The sequence below is a fragment of the Crocuta crocuta genome, unplaced genomic scaffold (assembly GCF_008692635.1).
Source record: "Crocuta crocuta isolate KB4526 unplaced genomic scaffold, BGI_CrCroc_1.0 scaffold113, whole genome shotgun sequence".
Lineage (NCBI taxonomy): Eukaryota > Metazoa > Chordata > Mammalia > Carnivora > Hyaenidae > Crocuta > Crocuta crocuta.
In genome coordinates, this window is record NW_027530368.1 from 10,623,586 (window position 1) to 10,650,917 (window position 27,332).

Below are 27,332 nucleotides of genomic sequence, written 5' to 3' on the forward strand. Positions count from 1 at the left end.
AAATCTGGCCATGTGTAGCAACATGGATGGACCTTGAGGGTGTTATGCTGAGCGAAATAAGTCAGGCAGAGAAGGACAAATATCATATGTTTGCACGTATAGGAGGATTAGGAGGAACTTGACGGAGGAACAAGGGGGAGAAGAAGGGCGGAAATGGTGGGGGAAAGGGAGAGAAGCAAACCATGAGAGACTCTTGAAAGCTGACAAAAACTGAGGACTGATGGATGTGGGGGGAGGGGGGGATGGGCATGGAGGAGGACACTTGTGGGGATGAGCACTGAGTGTTATGTGGAAACTAATTTGACAGTTAACTATTAAAAAAAAAAATACATGGAAGGTGTTTGACCTCTTTAATAAATGGAAAAATGAAACTGAAAACTACAGGAATCCACTTTTCACCTACCAGATTGGCAAAAATGTAAAAGTTTGATAATTGTCTATGTTATTGAGGATATAGGGAACCAGATAGTCATGTTTTTGGTAGGAATGTAAATTGGCAGAGTCACCTCAGAGGCCATTTTGGCGTCACCTCTCAAAATGTAAGGTGTGCATGTATGTTTTCTTGGTATTATTTATAAGGCAAAAAGTAGAAACAGAATGCACATTGAGGAAATGGTTGAGTAAATTATGATCACTTTCCAGTGACACATCTTACATCCATCTTAAATTGTACTAAAAAACAATGAGGGATGTACTTCTGAATCCGGATGAAACTTTAAATTGTCTTCCTTGCTTCTCTGTCAGGTGTACAGTTTTTAAACTATCAGTGGCATTTCAAGTCTTCTGAAAACAGTGTGACAATATGTCTGTTGTCCATAGCACAGTACAAGCAGCATCTAATAACAGTTTCCATTATAGAATGTTTTCAGATACTTGAATAAATCTAATCTTTAATTGAGAAAAATAACTCAAACGATGAGGTCAATCTGTGGATAGAGAACATCCATGCTGTGGTGTTCAGTGAAAAAAAGCAAATGGTATATATAGTAAAATATTATCTTTACAAAAACACAAAGCAAGTAAGTATGGGTATGGACATACTGTAAGTACATCAAGAAAATCTGGAAGGCCACATGCCGTACTGTGCAGTAGCTCCCTTCCCAGTGGAGTGGGCCATTGGGAGGGGAACATATTCATTTTAACATCAAATGTTTCCATATTTGCATTTTTAAAAACAATAAGTGTGCATTACTATTGTAAATTTAAAAGTTTCTCTGTTTATTTTTTGTATACTTTTAGGTTGTCTAGGTTGTTTTAGAAATAAGGACTTTTTTCATTATTTAAAGTTTCTTTATTAGAAGAATTTTTTTAATGTTTACTTTTGAGAGCGAAAGAGAGACAGAGACAGAGACAGCGTGAGTGGGGGAGGGGCAGAGAGAGAGAGGGAGACAATCCAAAGCATACTTGCTCCAAGCTCTGAGCGGTCGGCACACAGCCCGGCATGGGGCTTGAACTCATGGACCACAACATCATGAGCTGAGCTGAAGTTGGATGCTTAACTGACTGAGCCACCCAAGAGCCCTTAAAGTTTATTTATTTATTTTGAGAGAGAGAACATGAGCAGGGAATAGGTGGAGAGAGAAGGAGAGAGAGAATTTCACGTTCCACAGTGACAGCGTGAAGCCTGACGTGGGCTCAATTTCACAAACTATGAGATCAAGACCTGAGCCAAAATCAAGAGTCTGACACTTAACCAACTGAGCTACCCAGGTGCCCCGTAGACTGTGTTTTTAACGCACTGCTTTGTGTTTTTGTATTTTGCTTTTACCACATAATTGCTTAGTGTTATTTGTTAAATCTAAAATTTCATAAGTTAAAGTATTACCTTTTAGCATTTATTGAATCCTTGGAATGGTTGATTATTAGCAAATAAATATGTCCTGAATATTTATACTTAATATTTAGGTTGAAAAAGTGTTCTAGACTTCTGAGCTCATCAAATCTTTATATACTATGAAAAAACACTTATGATATAATATAGAAAAGATCTAGATCCATAAAAATAATTTAATAATAATAATTGAATGTAAATGTCACTGAGGGAGCTAGAATATTTATGTGATAACTGCTGTTTGAATGAAATTAAAGGATAAAGTTTTCAGTATTAGTAGGCAATTAGTTATGCAATACCAACTAGTAATGCTTAGTGCTTTTCATCTTCAAAGCGTTATACAACATTAATTAATACTTACAGCATTATTGCAAATGTAGGTCAATATCATTATCCTTATTTTTGCAAGTAGGGAAATTGAGGCAGAGAAGTTAAATGGTTTGGGGTAAAGTTTGTCATAGCTAGATTAGAATTGAGGCATTTTTGGCTCACAGCCCAGCATTCAGAGCAGGAGAACCACACCTTCCTTAGGAGACTTAATCTCTGTGCCCTTGATAAAACATTACTTCTCATTAAACTATATTGAGGTCATTTCTACATTGAAATTCAGAAACAAGTTTGATCACTATATAGCCACTTAAAATAAAACACTATACTATTTTTTTCTTCTCTTGTTTTCCTGACACTGTCTTTTTCTCTGCCCTCCCTCCCTCCCTTCCATATTTATTTAGTTTTAGAGACAGAGTACGAGTAGGGGAGAGGCAGAGAGAGGGAGGCACAGAATCCAAAGCACGCTCAAGGCTCTGAGCTGTCAGCGCAGACCCTGACGCAGGGCTCAAACCCACCATCCAAGAGATCATGACCTAAGCCAAAGTTGGACACCCAACTGACTGAGCCAGCCAGGTGTCTCTCTCTCTCTCTCTCTCTTTTGACACTATACTATCTTAATTGCTTTTTCATCATCTTCTTGTTGGAGAATTGCCAAAATATCTACCCTTGACTTATTTTGTTCTGGAATCTTACTCAGTGGTTTTTAGGTTTCTCTTTAGATAATCCCAAAATAGTTTTTGTTACAGTCAGGCCCCTTTTCTGTATTTATATCTACCAGTTAGACATAGCCACATCTACTTTTATACCTTAAATTCCCACAGTGTCAAAAATTCGCTTACCTATGTTGGGAAAACTTGCTCCTTTTCTAGACTAACCTGTTTCTGTGTATGTTAATCCAAATCATGCTCTTGAAACTAGAATAAACCAAGTGGGAACAGGTCTGTGTAAGGGGTTCTTACAAATTGGGTGTGGCTAAGAAAAATGATATTTGTGAGTCCTTCACAGAGTGAAGACGCTGAATCACAGTGTAAGGAAGAAAGAGTTAGAAACTGAGCGGCAAGGGAAAAGTAAACAGGAAACTGAGTAGCCAGGTCAGTAGCTGGGAGGATTGAGGTGTGTGGCTTGAGTAGTTGAGGTAGTCATGAGCAGAATGTTCTGGTTCCCTTTTATCTGGCACATGATGATAGAGACATGCCTGCTCAGTGGAGCCTTGCTTAAGGCAAGGGCCACTGTCTGTGCAGTAACCAGATCACTGTTCATTGGTGGTTACTCCAGATTCTTCCTTCTTTCTCACTTTTTACAGTTCATTAGTCCCCATAGGCTATTGACTCTTCAAAAAATCACTTGAATCTGTTTTTTTTTTTAATTTTTATGTTTTTTAAAATTTATTTTTGAGAGACAGAGAGAAACACAGTGAGCGGGGGAGGGTCAGAGAGAGAAGAAGATACAGAATCCAAAGCCAGCTCTAGGCTCTGAGCTAGCTGTCAGCACAGAGCCCGACGCGGGGCTTGAACCCATGAACCGTGTGATCATCACCTGAGCTGAAATTGGAAGCTCAACCGACTGAGCCACCCAGGCACCCCAAATCTGTTTGTGTTTTCAATGCTCCATTCCAGCTGCCACCATCCCAAATCAAGTTCTTGTTGCTGAATATTAGTGTTGTTTCTTTTATTGTATTACTTTTCTAGCAGGTCACTTGTATCCTCTTCCTGTACTCCATCAGTATTCCTACCTACACAGTTCGTCTTCCAACAACAATTCTGATCTTTTGATTACTTTTTCTAAAATACCTTACCCGATCAGAGTCTTGTCACTATTCCTCATTAGCTACCTAGCAGATGTGAAGTCCTGATGGCTAAGTGTGGCATTCAGACTTCTTTAGTGAGGCCCTGATTTATGTCTTCTATTTGTACCAAAATGTTTTATTATTTCTCAAATAAGCCTTGCAGCTTATAGTTGTGTATACTGTTCCCTCATTTTTATTTCTCTCCCTCTGTCAAATCTAACAATCCTCAGGGCACTTGGGTGGCTCAGTCAGTTAAGCTTCCACCTTTCCCTCAGGTCATGATCTCATGGTTCGTGGGTTCCAGCCCCACATCGGACTCTACCCTGATGATGTGGAGTCTGCTTGCGATTCATTCTCTCTCCCTCTCTCTCAGCCCCTCCCCCTTTCAAAATAAATAAATAAACTTAAAAAAAAATCCAACAATCCTCAAATGCCCTTTTACTTTATTATCAAACTAGAGTATCTGCAGAAACACTGCTAGCCCTTTGTTGCTAGATTGGCACTTACCATAAACTTCATACTGTTTTTTTGGTTATTTTATCTGCTACACTAGATACTATTTGATAGTAGAGAGTCTACTTTGTTATTCTTCGTAATTGGACTCAGTAAAATGTCATATACCTAAAGTGCTCAAAATATTGGTGACATTAAATTAATATTATTTAATTGATAATTAATATAATTAATATCATAGGACTCTCTGAGGTACAAATGACCTGGCCTAATGCTCTGGTCTTTTGTTGCAGTAGGTGTAATCCAAGCTTGAGATCTCTTTAAGACTCCTCTGCCCTTTTACACAAATGTTATCATTGCTTGTTTGGCTTAGTGTTAAATATTTCAAAATACTTTTAAAAATCTTAATTTCTGATAATGTGACATTAATTAATTATGGTTATGCATGTGCTTAACAGGTATTATTAATGATTCTATGTTGGTGGCCTTGACAAGAGATTATGAGAGAACACACTGAGTTTTAAGTAACTTGAAAGTTGCTTAATGATACAGTTAACCAGTGGTTTATCTTAAATTTATGCTTTTTAGTTGTCTTTATTTTTGTACATTTTGAATTGGTGAATATTCCTGAGAAACTCTATTGGTAATAAATAGCAAGTATACACTCTAAGTTTATGCCCAAAAAAGATTCCCTTATCTTAGGCTCTCTGAAATATTGTGCTGATACACATTTATTTTAAATGTCTTGTTGGTGCCAAGTATCATTTATCCTTGTTCAACTAGAGCAATGTCTTCTATTTGTTAGTTCTTTCCTTTCGCATCATGTTTTACATTAGGGTTTTATTTGCACTCTAGCTTACTGTTCTTCCCAAAGCAGTCAGAATAGATGACTTCAGAAACCAGGGAAGACAAGTATTTTGCAGATTTATTTAGTGGCAAGTAATCTGTACCTCTAAAACAGTTTTTTTTTTCCAGAAGAAAATTATCAAAAGTAAAGCAAGTTGCAGGGTTTTTAACACAACCATTTTTTATTTTCCATGTTACTTTCTTAAAATTTAGTCTATATGGTAGCAGTTTTCTTTAGGCAAATAAATATTGATTTAATATAATGTAACCGGTTTTGGAGGAAAAGCTTTAAACTTTTTAAAAATGTAAGTAAAAAGTAAGAAGCCTCTCTGGGATCTTTTCATCATTCTGTCCTCAAAATTTGATGTCATAGGGGTACTTGGGTGGCTCAGTTGGTTAAGTGTTCAACTCTTGATCTTGGTTCAGGACATGATCTCGTGGCTTGTGAGATTGAGCCCCACATTGGGCTCTGAGCTGTCAGAGCAGTACCTGCTTGGGATTCTCTCCCTTTGTCTCTGCTCCTCCCCTGCTCACTTGTGTGCACTATAAATAAATGAATGAATGGATGAATTAGTAAATATTTGGACTGTCAGATTCTGCCCCTCCAGGAGAACAATCATCTAGGTTTAGGTTAAGATTAATTTAAATCGTGCTGCTTATTCTCTCATGCAGATTGCAAATTCAGGTTCAGGATGGCCTTCTGAGACATCTGGGACAGTCACCAACTATCTTACAAAATTAAAGTAAGCAGAAAATTGTAGAAACTTATAAGTTATTTTAACATAAAAATTATGGGCATTTTGTTGTTGTAGAGGTTTTTTCTTTTTCTGTTCTTTTCATTTGGATTGTTCTTTGCTAATATTTTTTTATAAAATCATTTTTTCATATATCCCCTTAAATGGATACTTCTGTTCTAGCTCTAAGTTGTTCATTGGATTTTATTCTCAGAGAAATGCACAAGGGCACTGAGTAGGGAGAGCCCTTCTGATCTAACTTTTTAACTTTTTAAGGCACTCCCTATTTCTCTCTCTTTTCAATCTCTGCTCACACCCCAATCCAACAATGTAGAATCCATCATTCTTCTGAAATTCTTTTCTTACCTCCTTCAAAACAACTATTTATGCACTAATACAGTATTTGAATAATACAAGCTCAGTCTTGACTACTTCCTCCAGGCAGATTTTTCAAATGAGGAAGTTATCAACATTCTTTTTAACTGGTGCATTCTTGAGTAAGATGCAAGACGTTTAAAGGTCTGCATCTTTTAAAGAACCTGCACAGTGTAAAGATGGCAAGACATTTTGAGGACTAATATGAATAATGACTTGATCCTCTCTCACTATGCCCATGTAGTTATTATTGTAGATTTTTATAAACTTGTTTTATTTACTCCATTAATTCTCTTTAGTTTTATATGGTCTTACCAGCAGATAGTCAAAGTGCAGGGGAAAAGAAGGATAAATAACCTGTGTTTGACGATCTTTGGCCCACCTGCTGCAGTATGACCTCTGCAAAGCCTCCTTAATTATATGTATTTTGGGGAGTGTGCAGCGGTTGTCACATGTGCTCATAAACAAGTACAATCATTTACTAATGGACATGGGCTATTTTTTTTTAAATACTTTATTTTTTTATTTTTATTTATTTCTAGGAGAGAGAGAGAGAGACAGCGTGAACAGGGGAGGGTCAGAGAGAGAGGGAGATACAGACTCCGAAATAGGCTCCAGGCTCTGAGCTGGCAGTCAGCACAGAGCCCGACGCGGGGCTCGAACCCACGAACCGCGAGATCGTGACCTAAGCGAAAGTCAGACGCTCAACCACTAAGCCACCCAGGCGCCCCTGACATGGGCTATTTTCTTCTCACTTGCCTCACCCAACTATTTCTAGGCTTGCTCCATCAACTGATTATTGCTGCTGTTTCTCCAGGTAGTATGGATTACTCCTTGGCCATCATGTCTACTTTTGTTGGGTGTGGATCCCATTTTGTCTGGATTCCACACTCTTACTGAGTATGTTCATCCAAATAGCTGCCAGTCCTGCTTACTTTCTGCTGGGTATCATCCCCTACAGCTACTTCATTACCCTTATACCAGATGTTCCCTATGGGGGTCATAAAGGGGTCCTTTGTTTTTATTTATTTATTAATTAATTTCTTGTAATTTTTTTGAGAGAGAGAGCATATGTGTCTTCACATGTGCACACTTATGAGCAGGGAATGGGTGGGATGGGGGGGAGAAAGAGAGAGAGAGAGAGAGAGAGAGAGAGAGAGAGAATCTTAAGCAGGTTCCATGCCCAGTGCAGAGCCCAGTACAAGGCAGATCTCACAACTGTGAGATCATGACCTGAGCTGAAATCAAGAGTCAGTTGCTTAACCTACTGAGGCATCCAGGCACCCCCAAATGGGTCCTTTTATAAAGTAGAATGCCCATCTCTCCCTCTGCCCTGTGTTTTTTAGTGGAAAATAGTATCAGTACAAACATATTATTTGTGTACAGAACATTTTGAGAGATGGGGCATCTTTCTCAGTTTTCCCACTCCATTGGGACTATCTTCCAGGTAAATCAGTTGGTGCTGACCTACCTGGAAGACAAGTCCGGATCATAGGCTCAATCCTGTACTATTCTCAGAACTCCTCCTTATGTCCAAATTCAAAGGGTCACAGGCTTTGTTTGCATTTGACATTTGAAGCTCTCCATGGACCTCATTTTGCTTGTTCTCCCCCAACTCTGTAATTTCTGAGTCCTGTAGGACTTTCAAACTCAGTAAAAATATGGACAGTGGATCTATTGGTTTTCAAGTTAAAAGCATTCCTGCCTCTTCGAAATAGCCGTTGTGAGTTACAAGGAAAATTATTCTTTACTCTCCATTTCTGTTATCAGGAGAAAGTTTTGACAAATTGTTTATTATTGAATTGATTTAAATTGGAAAAAAAACCCCAGAGTTTCTAGTGCAGTCTTCTTTTGAAATGTAAGTAAAGGTGTGGCCCTTTTGGCTTTAGCTGTAAAACTTTATTTATATTTAATTTGGATAATAAAACTTTTATGTATCTAGAAATAGCTAAACTTCAGCCTTGTCTTTGCCCACATTGTCATAAATCTTGATTATTAATGTCTGAGTAGACAGTAAATTGAAGAATGTGAATCTTTATTTTCTAGTGTAGTCTAAGTTGTGATCTTTGATAGTTAATATCAGAGGAAATATGCTCCTGTTTCATCACATCTTTTTTTCTCTGTTCCCAGTGAGATATTAACCCATTTGCATGTCCTAATTCAAATACTTTCTCTTGTGTAGAAACTTCTTTACAGGTAGATGTCTTTCCTTCATAAACCCCTATTGTACTTTGTACTTATTTATTCATTTCACCTTGTGAAATTACTGTCTAAGGTCAGAGATTGTATGTAATACACTCCTTGTGTTTTTTTAATATAAATGTGCATAGTGCTAGACATACTGAGTAATAGCAATAGCAGCAACAACAATGGCAGCAATAAATAAATTGAATAAATATGCCCTTGAAATAGTCCCTGAGGTAGGTACTTTACTATGGGCATTTTATATCTCGAGGAGCTTAGAGAAGCTATGTGAGTTGTCCAAGTTAGCCAGTAAACAGAGAAGTTAGAATAAGAAACCAGGCAGTTAGAGTCTGAAATATACTCCTTAAGCTTACTAAATGCAAGTAAATATTTATTTAATTTATTAACCGTTTCTTTAAACAAACCTTTTAGACCTCACTCATCCAAATGAGAAGGGTGCAGTTTACATATTCTAATACAAGTAAGTATTTTGGTTTAAAAAAAGTATAAGCCTAAAGTAATCCTGAAATAAGCCTCATAAAACTAACAAAACAATTCTAAAGAACACGGCTTTGGAAATATTTTAAGTAATAGTAGCTTCACTAGAGTCACTCCCAAGAAGACAGCTCTGCAAGATAAAGTTCAATTGAATCGAAAAAATTGTAATTAGCTTAATACCACTTTTTCCATACTGCCTGCTGATAAGGAACTTCATCCTCTTTCATAGTTATGGAGTCCACTAGCTCTTTACCCCATACCTGTGTACAGTGCAGCCAGCTTCTGGCGACAGCTGATCTGGGGATTGAAGAGTCCTTTGTTCTATCTCTAACCTTTTTAAGGTACTTTAGTTACATTAGTACAAGGAAGAGAGTGAACTCAGATCAGAACTCAAACATCTCTATTATTTTTATAGCCTGTTTCCTTGTTATCCTTTTAAAGTTTATTTATTTATTTATTTTTGAGGGAGAAAGAGTGCGAGCTGCAGAGGGACAGGGCTGGGAGTGCCGGGGGAGAGAGAATCCCAAGCAGGCTCCGCGCTCTCAGCTTGCTGCTCCATCTCTCAAACCTCAAGATCATGACCTGAGCCGAAACCAAGAGTTGGATGCTTAACCAACTGAGCCACCTAGGCGCCCCTTCTGTCACTTTCTACCATGCATTGTAATCTACTGCCATGCCTGGGATATGCCATCCTTTTACTCACACTATTACCTATTCTCCCTTCCAGCCTTCTGGATAGCCCAGTACTATAGAGTGCTCTGGTTTCAGGCACAGATTCTGGAGCCAGTCTGCTTAAATTCAAAGCCTGCCTCAGCTAACTGCTGGCTCTGTGACTTCTCAGTGACTCAGATTCCTCATTGTAGGAGTAATGATGGTACTACTTCAAAGGATAGTTATGAGGCTTAACTAAGTTAATACATATAAAATGTTTCAAACAATGCTTGTCATGAGGTAAGTATTTAGCGAGTATTACCTGTTGGCTGTTATCATCTCCTCCTCCTCCTCCTCCTCCTCCTCCTTTATCATTTACCTGGTGAACTCCTATGCTGCTTTGATGTCCTGCTAAACATTTCACAACTTTTCTATAGCTTTTTCAGAGCCCCACTGTTCCAGGCAGGCTTGGTCCTTATTTTATGCTGCCACATTGTTCACTGTCATTTCAATACTGGCACACTGCATCTTGTTATTTGAACATGCATCTGTTTCTTGATCATTGTAAATACATTGAAGTCAAATGTAAAGGTGAAGGAAGGATGAAAGAAGTTTGTACTGTGTCTAAAATTATTTGGAATTATCACCCTTGTAAATAATATGGGGAACTTTTTTAGTCACTCCTAATGTTAAAGAAGTTGGGACATTTTTCCTCTGTCTAAAAAAGTCATAAATATTTTTCAAGCTTTCTTTGTTATTCAGAAGTTTATTGGAAAGAACAATTCTTTTATGATCTCTATAAAGAAGATATCAATAGGTTACTTCTAATGCATAGTGACCTATCTACATAGTATAGTACTATATGATTTCTAAGCAAACATTTGGAAATTAAATAAAAATAAATTTCTTTCAAACATTTGTAAAATGTTGACCTTTATTTCTGATTCATAATGGTCTTTCTCCAGTTAGTCCGAATTAATGAGGTTCTACTTCATGAAAAAGTATCAGGAATAACCATCACTAGCTCCTGATATTAAAACTGGGAGGAAATACTAATATACTCTTTTGTTATCTTGTTTTGTCTTTTCTAATGTAGGTTGAGTAGACTACTGTTTCTGGGTCTACAGTGAGATGCAGATTAACAAACTAATCTGAACATTTGCTATTGTGGTTTCACACATTTACCTTTAAATATTTCTTATAATAGTAACTATATACCATTTACTTTGCAAATTCCACTTTTTTTTTTAACATTTATTCATTTTTGAGAGACAGAGACAGAGCATGAGTGGGGGAGGGGCAGAGAAGGAGACACAGAATCTGAAGCAGGCTCCAGGGTCTGAGCTGTCAGCACAGAGCCTAGTGAGGGGCTCAGACTCACAGGCTGCGAGATCATGACCTGAGCCAAAGTCTGATGCTTAACAGATTGAGCCAACCAGGCACCCTACAAATTCCACTTTAATTAGCATGTTTATATTGGGGAGACCATAAATATTTGCTTTGTATATTAAAAATAAAACACAAAATGTTTATATGTAATAATTACCTAACAAATGTTTCCTTTTCTTTCTTAAATATTTATTTTTAATTTTTTTAGTTTTTAAAATTTTATTTAAATCCAAGTTAGTTAACATATAATGTAATAATGATTTCAGGAGTAGAAGTTAGTGATTCATCACTTAACATAGAACACCCAGTGCTTATCACAGCCATTCCCCTCCTTAATGCCCATCACCCATTTAGCCCATGCCCTCACCCACCAGCCCTCCAGTAAGTGTTTGTTCTATGTATTTAAGAGTCTCTTATGGTTTGCCTTACTCTCAGTTTTTGTATTATTTTTGCTTCTCTTTCCCTATGTTCATCTGTTTTCTTTCTTAAATTCCACCTGAGTGAAATCATATGATGCTTATCTTTCTGACTGACTTATTTCACTTAGCATAATATACTAGTTCCTAGATGTTTCCTTTTCTTAAAAATGTTTTTAAAATGCTTAAATACTAAATAATTCTAAATATACTCAGAGCCTTAAAAATCAAACAAGTTACTGAAAATTCAAATATATATTTTCATATTATCACATTTCACAATGAGATGACATACTACATTTAGGAAGAATGTATTTTTCTTTTTTCTAGAATTTATTTCTGGATGGTTAACCAAGGGTACATTAAAATATGTTTATTCTAATGGGCCATATCTCAAATATCAGTAGTGTCAAATGATTCTATTATTTTTCTAAGGGATCTTGGTTTTATTGACAATGGAAGATAATTAATTGGTATCTCTTTTTAATTATTTTTAAAACAGGACGGAGATTTCTTCTGCCTTCAGATGTCTTTCTGCTTGACTGAACTGCACCTGTGGTCTTTGAAGAATACCTTACACATTGGGGGTAAATGAGTCTGGGTTATTTCAATAATTTTCAAATATAAGCTGCAATGTTGTAAGTAAGTACTAGTAAAGGTTAGAGCTTGGATTCTCCTGCTAGAGTTGCATTATTTTTTTATACTTAATGAAAAAATGAACTAATGAAAGATAATTCTTTTTAGTTACTCTGAATAAGTTATTTTTTCAATTTGAGTTAGATTTTCTGTTGCAAAAATTATATTGGTCTAATATTTGTTTCCGTTTAGAAGACATCCATGTTCAATTCTTTCCTGGGATTGTTCCTAATGACTGATTTATATTCATAAATATTTGTAGGCTAGCTAATGGTAAAGGTATTTCTATTTGATATTAAGATAGTATTTCAGGGGTGCCTAAGTGGCTCAGTCGGTTAAGCATCCTACTCTGATCTCAGCTCAGTTGTTGACCTCAAGGTCACGAGTTCAAGCCCTGTGTTGGGCTCTGCACTGGGCATGAAGCCTACTTAAAAAAAAAAAAAAAAAAAAGTAGTATTTCAAACACACAGCTAAGGTGTACAACTAATTATATTCATGCTCTTTGGATTTCTTTGCTCTACACTCCCAGCACTGAGCCTGACACGGGTCTGACATGGGGCTCAACCCAGAAACCTGTGAGATGGTGACCTGATTCAAAATCAGGAGTCTGATGCTTAACTGACTGAGCCACCCAGGTGCCCCCAAAGAGAAGATTTTTTAAAAAGATAATTCCTAACAATACGTACTTTATCCCTAATACTAATAAGACTCGTTAAAACATACATTACTCCTGACTTTCATCCTTTAAATTTTTATTTATTTTTTTACTTTTGTGAACTTGACAGTTTTGAAGATTTTATGCCAATTATTTTGTAAGCAGTCCTTATATGTGGATATGTTTGAAGTTTCTTCACAAATCTGAAGTTTCAGATTATATATGTTTGATGGGAATATCCCAGAAGAGATGCTGTGTTTTCAGCACATCCTAATTGGGTGGTATACAATTTCAATTTTTGTCTTTATTGATAATGTTCATGACCACTTGACTAAGATTGTGTCTGGTAGTTTTCTCCATTGCAAAGTTACTTTTCTTTTGGAATTAATTAGTATTTCATAGGGAGATATTTTGAGATTATGTAAATGTCCTGTTCCTTATTAAACTTAAAGTATATTATTTATCTTATCCCTGTGGACTCAGGTTTCCTATTCAGTGGTTTTAATCCATTACTATCATTATTTATTTTGATATTTACATTGTTTCTGATGTGACCAGTGGGACCCCTCTCAAGCTGAGTCTGTCTCTTTGTGACAAGTCCCTATCAGTATTTAAACATTTCCATTCTTTCTGGCAAAACAGATCTTTTGGGATGTTTAATATACTTTCCCTTCCCTACACACTGGAGTCAGTTACTTCTGTAAATAGTTTGGTTCCTTTTAGAGGAGAGTGGTATCTAGACGTCAGTGGTGCTTTAGGTATGCTTATTGCTATTGGAGTGTCATTTTTCCCAGGCTTTCAGTGGGCAGAGCGTAGGGTCTGTATGTTTGTATGTACATATATTTACAGCTATATTCATTTTTTAAATCTATCTCTATATATTGAAAACCAATTCTATTCTACCAACACAGGGTTTATTCTAATTTTCTCCCTTTCTTTATTTGTATTTTTCTTCTCAGACAGTGAGAAACTTGGGGGTCTCCTATCTTTTACTTATTTAATCACCTTGTATGCACTCAGTCTTCTGTCTCAGTGACCATTTCCCCCCTCTATGGATGCCCTTATTTCATGTAGGTTCTGACATACCATGTTGGGCTACTCCCATATGTGGATGTCTTCCACACTTTGATACCCACATTGCCCCATGTGAATGTCCTTCTCACCCACCTGTGGTTCTGATACAGTGTTAGCCTGACTCTCTGGATGGACATCTTCCTCATCCAGCTTAGGCTCTGATTGGGTTTTGACAGCCCATTCTGGGTCAGATGCAGTAGATCAGAATTCAGGGTTCTTGGGGTACCTGGCTGGCTCAGTTAGAGGAGTATGTGCACTTGATCTTGGGGTCATGAACTCAAGCCACATATTGGCTATAGAGATTAAAAAAAAAAACAAACTTAAAAAAAAGAATTCAGGGGCCTTTATGGTCTTCATAGTTCTGTTCTAGAGTTTTAATATTTGGCTGCATCTAATGATGGAATATTATACTAGGGCATATTGCCCATGTATATAATGTTTATGGTTCTTAGATTTAAAAAAACAACAACCCCACCTTGTTATTGAAAGTATAACATATATATTGAAAAGTATAAAGATCATAAGGGTATATTTTTGAACTATCAAAAAATGAACATGTCCATAAAATCACTCAAGAAATAAAATATTAGCAGTTTCTTAGGAGTCCTACTTATAACCTTTCCCAGTCACCCCTTAGTAAATATTTTTAATCTAACCAATAGAAGTAAACTGCATTCTTTAAAATTATATGTCTCAGTGCACATGGTTGGCTCAGTCATAAGAGCAGTGACTCTTGATCTCAGGGTTGTAAGTTCGAGCCCCATGTTGGGTGTAGAGATTACTTAAAAATAAAATCTTTCAGGCGCACCTGGGTGGCTCAGTTGGTTCAGCGTCCGACTTTGGCTCAGGTCATGATCTCACGGTTCGTGGGTTCGAGCCCCATGTCGGGCCCTGTGCTGACAGCTAGCTCAGACACTAGAGCCTGTTTCGGATTCTGTGTCTCCCTCTCTGACCCTCTTCTGTTCATGCTCTCTGTCTCTCTCTCAGAAATAAATAAAACAAAAAAAATAAATAAATAAAAATAAAATCTTAAAAATTATATGTCCCAATTAATGGCATGGTGAATAGAATGGAGCTTTAATAAGTACACAGAATTGAATATTTTTAACAACTCTATTTTAAAAGTTAATTATAGGTATAATACATCTATTCAAAGTTTCGAGAAAGTTTGGAGCAGTCAGTCACTAGGGGGCAGCCTGTACTGCTTCCACTTCTTCAGAAACAGTTGCATTCTTTTGTTAGTAACTAGAATTATTTTGCATGAAAGGAAACAAATGTTAATTCAAAGAAAAAATATTTCACTATTCATATATAGGAATAAAACGGACACAATTATTTTGTTTTCCTGTAATTCAGTTGCAAAGACAGAGTCCTTGGTTAAATCACTCTAAACATCGAGGAAGCCTTGCTTTGCTTTTTAGTCCTAGGAGAACATCTGAATTTGAATGGGTTTGGAAGGTTTTTTGAGTCTAAACAAGCTTCAGATAACTTGCCCTTGCTTTCCTCTAATTTTCTTTTTCTCCTACAAATTTCCCTGAAGCACTGTACTAGATTCAAGATGACTGGAGAAAAGCAAGCAACAACTCAGAATCCGACAGTTGAGGCATTTCCATCCACTAGTTTCATTTGGCGTTGCTTAGTGGCAATTCCTTTTGGTAGCACCTGTGAAAAATATCAGGAAGTGTGAAAGAGAAAAGTTGGTCTTACTTGATTTCAGTTTTTTACTGCTCTTTTCCTCATTCCCTTCTAGTTTTGTGTAAATCTTTTCTAATTAGATTGATAAACCTTCTAGTTCTTGCAAATCCCTAGAATAGATGAACTCCTATCCATATACTCTTGATCTTATTTATATTATTTCTAATAACATGAAAAGATTCTTTATGTCCTCCTCCCTGCCTACCCACTCCCAACCCCAATCCTGACATATATATATAGTATGGTTTGGCATCTTTATTTCCCAGAACGTTTTACTATAATCTAATGTTATTTCTTCTTTTCTATAGATAGAGACATAGGGATCTACCAGTATTATGACAAGAAAGACCCACCAGGTAAAGTATCTATTCTACTCAACTAATTTTTATAAATGAAATATTCTAAATGGTAAAAAACTGACCATTAAAAACCCCTTTTTTGAGCTTTAGATAAATTCTAAATTAAAAAAAAAAGTCATTTCAGTTCTTTAGAAAAATGCTGAGGTTGATATCTGTTCTATATAAAATAAAGCAATATTGAGAAAATGCTGTAGAAGAACATGAAAATGTTCATTTTATTGCCGATCTGACTGATAACTGGACAGTCTATTCACGTTTATTTATCAGTGTCCCAGTAGAGGGCATTGTTAATGCGTGGGTCCCACTGGTGCTGGCCTCCCGGATCCTCACCTGATATCTGAAATAGGCATTTCTGAGTGAATGATCAATTTTCCTTATCTGATTAATCCTGTTAATCCCAGAAGTTTCATGATGGGCCAAAAGGTCTTTCTAGCTAGTTACTTCCTGTTTGGGTCTCTGTTGAAGTGGGGCTGGTGTGGGCATCCCGTGTGCTCAGCTTGGTGGTTAATAGGCTAGCTTCATGGTTCTGATGACAGACTGAAGCAGCTTCTGTTCTCGACTCCGTTGCAGTTCTCTTCCCTATCTGATGAGATTGTGAGCTCAGGATATTGGCCCACCTGTTGTGCTATGTAAGCCTTTGCACTACAAGTTTAGGAAATACCTCTGTGAAATGAAAACATCCACATTATGGCATTTTCTTCAACTGCCTTTTAAAAAATGTATACATACTCATTAATCTCAACAGTGTACATGGTATATACATTATATGCATTTGAAAGTACAAAGTATTAAAATAATTTCCACTTTTATTTTCTTTTTTCCTTCTCTCTTCTGCCAAAGTATCAGTGACAGAGCATGGTAACTTAGAAGAAAAGCAGAAGCTGGCAGAATGTAAGCTGACTTTATATTTTTTGGAATTATTATAAAACTGGAATTTTAATATCCCTGAAGATTCAGTCTTAAAAAATATTTTAAGCTTTCTGTACAAGTAGGAAATGTTATTCCTTCCAAATTTCTTATGATTATAAATTCCCATTGTTTAGGTGTATAAACATGTTGAGAGTTATGTTTCTTAGACATTTCTAATTCAGACCATTGAAATCTCTGTCCGGTTTTGATAAGATCTATGCTTGTGTAAACATAAAGTTTCTTAATGAACCATATTTATATCATTTAATATATTTAAAATAAGTATATCATATTTAAATTCTGATAACATTTTCTTATACATGCCATGCCTAAATGATTAATATGTTTTACGCATTTTAAGAAAATAAAATTTGTTGAAAAGAAAGAAACTTTTCTTAGTTGATTAGTATTAGCACTTTATTCTTTCTAGTCTTATCTGTTCTCAGGTATTATAAATACGTTATATATGTAATTTGGCTACAATAAAATATGGTTTTGATGATTGAAATGAAATATAATTTAAGTTTTATATGGAATACAGGTAGAGCTAAAAATCCTACTTGTTCCCATGTTTTAATGGTAAAACTGACATTTAATTATTTTTTTAATTATTTTTTTATTTTTTTATTTATTTCTAGGAGAGAGAGAGAGACAGCGTGAGCAGGGGAGGGTCAGAGAGAGAGGGAGTGACAGACTCTGAAACAGGCTCCAGGCTTTGAGCTGGCAGTCAGCACAGAGTCCGACGCAGGGCTCGAACCCACGAACCGCGAGATCGTGACCTGAGCGAAAGTCGGACGCTTAACCGACTAAGCCACCCAGGCGCCCCTGACATTTAATGTTTTTAAATGCTGTATTAGTAGCTGCAACATCAATTTAAAACCTTGTACATATGCTCTATACATCATACATTATGTTTTTGAATGAAATTAAATTTCCTGAAATAAGATACATAGTAATTCTGTAAAATTTAAATGACTATGTATACTATATACACTATATATTATATGAGTATGCATATAGAACATATGCATATATGTATAACTCGTACTTAGAATTATTATTTAGGAGAATTCAAAGACGAATTTATTGGGGCGCCTGGGTGGCTTAGTCGGTTAAGCGTCCGACTTTCGCTTAGGTCATGATCTCGTGGTTCATGGGTTCAAGCCCCGCGTCGGGCTCTGTGCTGACTGCCAGCTCAGAGCCTGGAGCCTGTTTCAGTCTGTGACTCCCTTTCTCTCTGACCCTCCCCTGCTCACGCTGTCTCTCTCTCTCTCTCTCTCTCCTAGAAATAAATAAAACATTAAAAAAAAATTTTTTTTAAAAAAAACAAAGACAAATTTATTTTCCTCATAAAACATATCATTATAAGGAATTTAACATGTTCTTTTAAATAAACTATTTTTAGTTTGTCTTAGGCTAACATTGAGTTTCTACTAAAAAATATTTTTATCTTTTAAGAGCATTTAAAGCAAAAAAAGAGCTTATCATTACTGAATTGTGGTATAGATTTTAAAGAGGATCATTTTAAATAAAAAAGTGTTAATAGGTGATGTTTACTTTAAAATTTATATTTTGTGCATCATGATTTGTATCATCTTTCTTTCCTTAGTATATTCATTCATTCATAAGAATTTTTAGGTTTGAGAAGGCTACTTGAAATTTCTTTTAGATTGAACTTTAATTATTCATGTGAAAAGTTACTTCTCTGGTAAAGCGTTGGTCATTTACAATTAGGTACTAGATTCACAGGATGAGGAAACTTTCCCAGGGATTCTATGAGCCGTGTTGGTTGTCATCATAAAATTATGATCACCGAGATTGTTTTGTGATAAAAATCCTGTTCCTATGACAAAGCCTTTCAAAAGGCTGTTATTTGATGATGGAAATGAAGCCCACTTCCTCTCAATTAAGGAGGTGTTTTAATTTAATCCTCCCAAGGAACACTGCTAAGCAGTGTTTCCTTTTTAAATCATGTTTAACTAACTGTAGTACATGTTTCATTTGCCAGCACGAGATTATCCGTGGACACTCAAAAATAGACGCCCAGAAAAACTTCGAGACTCACTCAAGGAGTTGGAGGTATCCTTCCAAAAGTTTCAAAAATGGCAACAAACAAATCTGTTTTAAAACATCTTTCAACAGCTTTAATTTTCATAAAGGATCAACTCTCCTAGTGATGATAGCTTTGCTTTTGTCTAGTGAGGAGTTCCAAAACAGTTCCATCTTTGTGTGGCAGGCTTATCTTTGTTTTGTTTTGGTTGTGTTTTTTTTGTTTTTGTTTTGTTTTGTTTTGGTTTTTTTTGCTTGCAAATCAGAAACACTAACTGATAACAGCAGTGTGTATAGCCAACTACACTCTCTCTTTCTGTTTCCTTCAGGAGCTGATGCAAAACAGTCACTGTGTGCTGAGCAAATGGAAGAACAAATATGTCTGTCAGGTAAAATGGTTTAACATGATTTTGCAGTGTTTAACCAGTGGAGCTGAAAACTATGCAGTAATTGGTATTCTTGTGTTATGATAGGTAATGGACAAAAAGTTTTTAAAAGCAGATATTTCATAGTTTGAATTCTAGTCATTCTAGAACTAACATTAGACAGATTGACACAGGCCACCAGGCTGCCTCATTAATCAGTATAGTTGTACTGACACTATAAATGCTAATAAAAATCTTTTCAGATAGTATTTTTTGTTTGGATTTGTCTGACTGTTCTGTTAGATGTTTACTGGCCTGGATTTAATCATATTTTTGAATGAAGATGAAACCATAGGGCAGAGGTTTTGGCATATCACTCTAGCCAACATTTTAAAGTTCAATGCTAACGGAATCAACAAGTGGACTAGAGTTAGACCTAACATAACAAGACATTTGCTCTTATTTTTTGAACCCTTTAAGTTGTGCTGTGTAATATCATAGCTACCAGTCAGTCACCTGTGGCTGTTTAAAAATAAATTTAAACTAATTAGAATTAAATTAGAGTTGCATACCCATATTTTAAGTGCTCAGTAGCCACATGTTATCATATGGACAATATAGATACAGAACATTTCCATTACAGAAAGTTCTGTTAGCACAGTTGGGGCCTAGACAATAGGAGCTACATCTTGAATGGGTCTAGATTCAGGACATAATAATTAGTGGCGATTGATCACAAAATAATGGACAAATTCCTCAGCTTTGTTTACAGACTTAAGGTACACTGGTTGCATGGAAAAATCGGACTTGTTTACGATTAAAAGAATCATTAGTCATATTGTAATCATACAGGTAATTGAAATTACATGAGTTTTACTAATAATTATAACTTTGATGGAATTGAATATCCTATATGAATTTAAATTCTGACTTGTTTATAATGTGATTTATTTTAGGTCTGACTACTCTTGTTTGAGGTTTGGGCCCATGACTGTATCTATAGATCTAAAACATTGAATTTGTAGTTATTACAAATATATCTTAACTGAATATTTGAATATGGGCTATCATTTCAGTGGAGTCTAGTTTTTCCTCATTTTTTGTTTAAACTAGTCTACTTTTACTGATGAAAGTAACTGGTTACCTCTTCAAATGGCATGAATTATTATTTTCCAGAGCATGTTTGCTAGGCTGAATTAATATTATTAGAAGCATAATACTTTCTAAATTCGACTCATAATTTGTTTTCACTAGACTTTTAATCAAACTTTAAAACTTGAATGCAAAAAAACTTGAATGAGTTTTTATCAAAACTCATAATTTGTTTTTACTAGACTTTTAATCAAACTTTAAAACTTGAATGCAAAATATGCTCTAGAGAGTTTTAAACTTAGTACAACTCAAATTGTACTTCTTGATGCCATTACTCACCTTAAAAGCAGGCTCAGATTTATTTGACTGGAGGGCAAGCCTACTACCTATAGTAGTAAGAGGTGTGTCTGATGATCTCCACCCTTACCGTCACACAGGTTAAGTTGGAACATGTCAGGCATCTTAAAATATGCAGTGAAGCATCCCAATAAGACAATCCTTTTTAAGTAGATATTATTGCATTTTATTTTTTAAGCAAGTTTGTATGTATTTGTATATAGGTGGAATCAGGAAAAGGATGTCCCTCACTATTAAATTAATTCAATGCAGAAAAGGAGTTTTCATGATAGAATATACATAAACTTCTGTAATTTACATCAAACTGACAATAGTGGTTTCTTAGTCTGTTGTACCAATGGGTTGCTTTTAATATTTCCAATGGAGTTTATCCTTCTTTCTGTTTTGTCATATTTTGTGCTTTGTTTGATTGTTAAGTTAAAATAGTCCTTTTACTACCAGCACATTCTTGATATGATGATATATTTTAATAAGATTACTTGACTTCCACCCTCCCCACTTGACCTCCACCCTGTGCACTAGTCCAGGTTAGTCCCCACATCTTTAGGGCCTTTGAGAGACCTCCTAACATGATCTGTCCTTTTCCTAGGTTTCTAAATAAGACTGTGAGCTAAGTCTTCTAAAAATACGTGTGCATGTATGTTATCCTAAAGATCTCTTATATTACAGTAAGTTAAAAATTTTGTGCTCAAGCTAAATTTTTAAAAGGATCCCCTTATCCTTTTGTTAGTTGCAAAGTAAGTGCTCCCCAAACTACTGGAGGGTCCTCCTTTTTGTGTGTTATCCAGCATGGTGGCTACAAAGATAACATGTGCTTAAATTTCTGTAAGTGGTTTCCCCCTATATTTAACCCTAAGACCGTAACAGTTGACTACAACATACTCTTTTTTAAAAATTTTTTAAATGTTTTTATTTATTTTTGAGAGAGGGAAAGATACAGAGTGCAGGCAGAGGAGAGGCTAGAGAGAGGGAGACACAGAATCTGAAGCAGGCTCCAGGCTCTGAGCTGTCAGCACAGAGCCTGACATGGGGCTCAAATTCACAAACTATTAGATCATGACCTGAGCCGAAGTCAGACGCTTAACTGACTGAGCCACCCAGGCTCCCTGACCATGACATGTTCTTAAACAAGGGATGAAAAAAAGTCCCTCAGTACCTTGGTGCTAAAATAGTTGAACTCTCAGTCTCTGATGGAGACTGACGCCTCAACTGATACAAATTTTTTACCCCCCAAAATGGCAAATTTAAGACTTATAGAATTTAGCTTGGTTGTCTTCTTTTTAAGGGATCCTATTTCTTCAGAAGGCCCAATTGTTTGGAAATTAGCAAGGCAACTACAACAACATAAAGTATTTCAGAGGATACAGTTTGAGCTTGGATTTTCCCCTCTTATCAAATATTGAGATTCTTTGTTGTCATAATAACCAACACTTAGTTCATATTGTTGATCCACTGATCTGTAAACTGTACCATTTAAAAATAAATCTCTCCACTGTCAAAGTCAATCAAGACTTACCTATACATGTCTGTAGGAAAGCTGTTTTTATAAAGTTGGTTTTTCAAACTAAGCCTGTTCCTAGCTTGAAATGCATTTAAAAATATGAGATGTAGTTTATAGTTTTAGTTTTATTAGCTATCAAAGTATTTCTTTTTTTGATCTCCTAAAATCATTTTATTATAAGAAAGTGTTTAATAATTTCTAGCTTTGAATTTTGTTTCTTTAAAAAATTTTTTTTAATATGTATTTTTGAGAGAGAGAGACAGAGACAGAGACAGAGGATGAGCAGGAAAAGGCAGAGAGAGAGGGAGACACAGAATCTGAAGCAGGCCCGAGGCTCTGAGCTGTCAGCACAGAGCCCGATGTGCGACTCAAACTTACGAACTGTGAGATCATGACCTGAGCTGAAGTCAGACGTTTATCTGACTGAGCCACCCAAGTGCCTCTCCAGCTTTGAATTTCTTAAACTATTTACAAACTATTCAGTTTACAAATATTTTACAAAGGGAATGATAGTTTCAGCATTGAGTGACTATTAAATTGTATATCATTATGGTGGGATTTTTGAATTCTTTAAATTATTGTGCTTCAAGTCATAATCATTTTGCAAGTTATTGCATAATTATTTAAAAGCAGTGTTATTAAGATAGATGTAAACCCACATATGTTGATTTTAGATTAAATTATTGGAATCATATGTGTACAGTCAACTACAAAAATGTACAATATAGTTAGCTCTACCTTGATTTCTTTCTGTAACAGTTCTGCATTTCCAGTACAATTAAAAAATACTTTTTTATGTCTTTATTTTATTTTGAGAGGCTGAGATAGGGGAGGGGCAGAGAGAGAGGGAGATGCAGAATCTGAAGCAGGCTCCAGGCTCTGAGCTGTCAGCACAGAGCCTGACGCGGGGCTTGGACCCACAGACTGTGAGATCATGACCTGAGCCAAAGTCAGACACTTAACCACCCAGGCGCCCCCGAGTACAATTTTAAAATGCCAAGAAAAGATCATTTTTTTAAATTCTTGTAATGAATTACTTGCTGTGCTATGTAAAAATATAAATTATTTTCTAAGCCTATCACAGATAAATTCTGAGTTTATGGAACTCATTTTATCTTAATTTCCTCAGTTATAGAATTGATAGCATTGTTACCTGATCTTTCCTTTCATCTGATTGTATGAAAATCAGTTGGTTTTCTTTTGGTTTTCACATAAGATAACAATTGCCATATTGCCATGAGGACTTTAAATTACATCTATTAGAAACAACATATTACTCATACAAAACTTATCACCGTATTTATTGACTGTCATCATTATGGATTGCACTAAGGAAGTGTAAGATGTGGGCTGAGTCTCCAGTATAACCTAGTCAAGGAATATGGACACATGAAATCACTAAGACACTAATGAGTGCTCAGTTGTACAATACCAAGTAAAAAAATAGTAACGTTTAGAGAAAAGTAAAGTTTAGTAAAAAGTAAGAGTTTAGAGAGAAGGGATAGAGATTAGCCTGGCAGTGAAATGTAGGATAAAACAGGAAAACTAGAGGCAGACTGTATAAAGAACAAGTGAGATGGGATAATTATTTTCTGGAAGCACCAACCCCGGGGTTTCTGGACTTGAAGACGCTAAGCACAATACTCAGTAGAAGTGAAGTGACTAGACCGAGAATAAGGGGATTAAGTGAGAGTCTGTATCTAGAATGATGAGATCTTCCCCAGCTCTTTCCCCTCTCTAGCAGCTAGGTGTATGTTTCTGTGTAGCCTGTTTAAAGGGTCCTTCTCTGAAAAAAAAAATATTTTGCTTCCCACCAACCTCCCCTCTCTCCTCTGCTGGCCCAGAGCAAAGGATACAGATAACGAATTTGGTAGTTTTCTTTGAAAAGGTAGGTGTGTCTGCCAGTCTCCTTACAGTGGAGTTCTAAGTTAATAAACCTTCCAATGCATAACAAGCTCCCAATCAACTTCTTTTTTTTTTCAAATAGTTTATTGTCAAATTAGTTTCCACATAACACCCAGTGCTCATCCCCACAAGTGTCCTCCTCCATGCCCATCCCTCCCTCCGCCCCACATCCATCAGTCCTCAGTTTTTGTCAGCATTCAAGAGTCTCTCATGGTTTGCCTCTCTCTCTTTCCCCCACCATTTCCCCCCTTCAACTTCTAAAGAGACTTACTTTTAAATATAACCAGAGCTAGAGATTATGATACTTTTGAGGGAATTCTCTATCTATAAATCTGAGATATATGAGTCTGAGTCTAAAACAAACAAAAGGTAAAGAATCAGGGACAATGCAGTAAAAAGAACTAAATTCGGGGATTTAAAATTAATCCCCACAGATATGTAAGAGAAGCTGTTGCATCTTTGAAACAGGAATAGGAAGCTATTTTTAAGAAAGGGATATTGGGAAAAGGGGAATGAGCTCTTGAGAATTAAAAAGATGACAGCAGGGTCACCTGGGTGCCCCTGTCAGTGGAGTGTCCGACTCTTCATTTGACCTCAAATCATGATCTCACGGTTTGTGAGATTGAGCCCTGCATCAGGCAGTGTAGAGCTTGTTTGGGATTCTTTTTCTCCCTCTTTCCCTCTCTCTCTGCCCCTCCCCTGCTTGCATGTACTCTCTCTCAAAACAAACATTAATTAAACAAAATATGACAGCATAAATAGAAAAAAATAATAGAAGCATTGAAAGATTAAGTTGAAATATCCATATACTGCAGACCAAATGACAAAAGGACATTTTAGTGAATTATAGGTAATTGAAGATAAGGAAATTAGAGTATTAGGCCAGAAGGTTTAATATGTAAATAATTAACAGGAAACAGAAGGGAAGAAACAAAAAATAATAGAAGAAAAATTCCAAGAGCTGGAAGGTGCTTATTTCCAGTGTGAAAGAACCTAATGACTGAAGAAAGATCAAAACAGAGGCTTATTTTTTGAATTTTAGAAAACCAAAGATGAAGAGAAGATCCAAAAAGCTTTCAAAGAAGAAAAGAAAATAAGATACATACAAAGAAATGGGAATCAGACTTCCCAACAGCAACACAAAGACAAGACAGTGGAATGATGCTTTCAAAATTCTGAAGGGAAGAGATTTTTTTTTTTTTAATAGTTTATTGTCAAATTAGTTTCCACATAACACTCAGTGCTCATCCCCACAAGTGTCCTCCTCCATGCCCATCCCCTCCTCCCCCCACATCCATCAGTCCTCAGTTTTTGTCAGCATTCAAGAGTCTCTCATGGTTTGCTTCTCTCCCTTTCCCCCACCATTTCCGCCCTTCTTCTCCCCCTTGTTCCTCTGTCAAGTTCCTCCTAATCCTCCTATACGTGCAAACATATGAATGGATCAAGAAGATGTGGTTTATCTATACCATGGAATACTACATGGCAATGAGAAACAATGAAATCTGGCCATGTATAGCAACATGGATGGACCTTGAGGGTGTTATGCTGAGCGAAATAAGTCAGGCAGAGAAGGACAAATATCATATGAAGGGAAGAGATTTTTAGCCTAGAGTTCTCTATGTAGAATTCTAAATTGTCATTCAAGCAGGGACATTTTCAGACTTGTTAGCTCTTAAAAAAATTTACCTACCAGGCACTTTTCTCAGAAAGTTATTAGAAGATGTGCTACTCTAAAGCAACAGAAGAAACCGTGAACAAGATTTCTTAGGAAACAGAAGATCTTACATAAGAAAGAAGTGAAGAGAGGGATTCCTGGGTGGCCCAGTCAGTTAAGTGTCTGACTCTTCATTTCAGCTCAGGTCATGATCTCATGGGTTCGTGGGTTAGAGCCACACATTGGGCTCTGTGCTGACAGTGCAGGGCCTGCTTGGGATTCTCTCTCTCTCCCGCTTCTCTCTGCCCCTACCTCACTTGCATTCTCTATCAAAATAAATAAATAAACTTAAAAAAAAAAGAAGTGAAGAGAAATCTTTAGGATGATAATTGTATCTTAGTCCTAGAGAGCAACTATTCCAAATAGGGGCAGGGGACAGAAGGTTCTTCTAGGAATCTTGGAAGGAGGGAAGAAAAGGAACTAATAAATCTAGTATCTGATCTGATATAGAATTAAAAAAGTAGATAAGAGATAAAAGGTGTAAGAGAATTAAATCTTGATTTATGATAATAGGCAATCAATAAGTAGTGACTAAATAAAGCACATATGAAGACATTGCTAATTGCTTGCCTAATATCTATTTTTCTTTATGAACAGACACCGATGTTTCAGTGGCAATGTGACAAGTTTAAAGTACTCAGTTACCCTTTTCCCCATGAAGCTGGAGGTGGCCCTATGAAGTAGCTCTGGCTAAAGTAAGCAGAGGTCACCGATAGGACCTCAAGAAAGCTTATTAAAGGGACCAGACTCAACTGTGATGTGCCGTTTCAGCTTCTCTTTGATTTCTTCTAGTCTGGATCTGAGATATGCCTGAGGGGCAGGGGCCTGCTTTTGACCATTTTTGACCTTTTTTTTTTTTTTTTTTAACTCAAGGCATATATATACATAGATGCATATGTATAAATTTCGTGTCTGCCCATATGCCCTATAGTATTCTCAGTGCCAGGGATACCTGTGAATAAAACAGACAAAAATGACCAATTTTTCTGTTCTCTTGTGGTTTACATTTCCAGTAGGGAATGTAAAATATTAATAAGTAGTAAGTAATAGTAAGTAATGATAATAAGTAAATGAAAATATTGATAAGTAAAACATAGAGTATGTAAGAAAGTGAAAACTGCTAGAGAAAAATAAAGCAAGAAAGATAGGCGATATGTGTGGGGGATGGTAGTGTGTGAGGGGCCTGATATTTGGTAACCAGAAAAGGCCTTACTGAAATATCATGTGATTAAGACATGCAGGAGCAAGCAGTGGAAGATAGCTGGAGAAGAGAGTTCCAGGTTGAGGGGAGGGCAGGTACTAAGGCCCTGAGATGAGAGTATACCTGGCATGTTTGAAGAACAGCAAAGAGTCAATGTGACTAGAGTGGAATGAGCAAGGAGAAGAGCTCTAGGAATTGAGATCAGAGAAGCAATTAGATAGCTGTATTGAACCTTCGAGGCCTTTGCTAGGATTTGACTTTTGCACTAAGTGAGATGGGAAACCCTTAAAGGGTTTTGTGTAGAAGAAGAACTGGATCTAACTCACT

General features: G+C 36.3%; 1 protein-coding gene across 3 annotated transcripts in view; it reads left to right on the plus strand.

Moving 5' to 3' along the window:
* WDPCP (WD repeat containing planar cell polarity effector) overlaps window positions 1–27,332 on the plus strand; it is a 390,456-nt gene that overhangs the window by 87,952 nt on the left and 275,172 nt on the right. For 2 of the 3 annotated variants that reach the window (XM_077766434.1, XM_077766437.1), the window contains exons 2-6: window positions 11,996–12,080; window positions 15,862–15,909; window positions 16,753–16,803; window positions 18,830–18,900; window positions 19,200–19,259. In XM_077766434.1, coding sequence (XP_077622560.1) covers window positions 12,020–12,080; window positions 15,862–15,909; window positions 16,753–16,803; window positions 18,830–18,900; window positions 19,200–19,259 — 291 coding nt within the window. In that variant the 5' untranslated portion in view covers window positions 11,996–12,019. Of the gene's footprint in view, window positions 1–5,918; window positions 5,990–11,995; window positions 12,081–15,861; window positions 15,910–16,752; window positions 16,804–18,829; window positions 18,901–19,199; window positions 19,260–27,332 lie in introns of all 3 variants that reach the window. The other variant, XM_077766436.1, reaches the window with a different exon arrangement.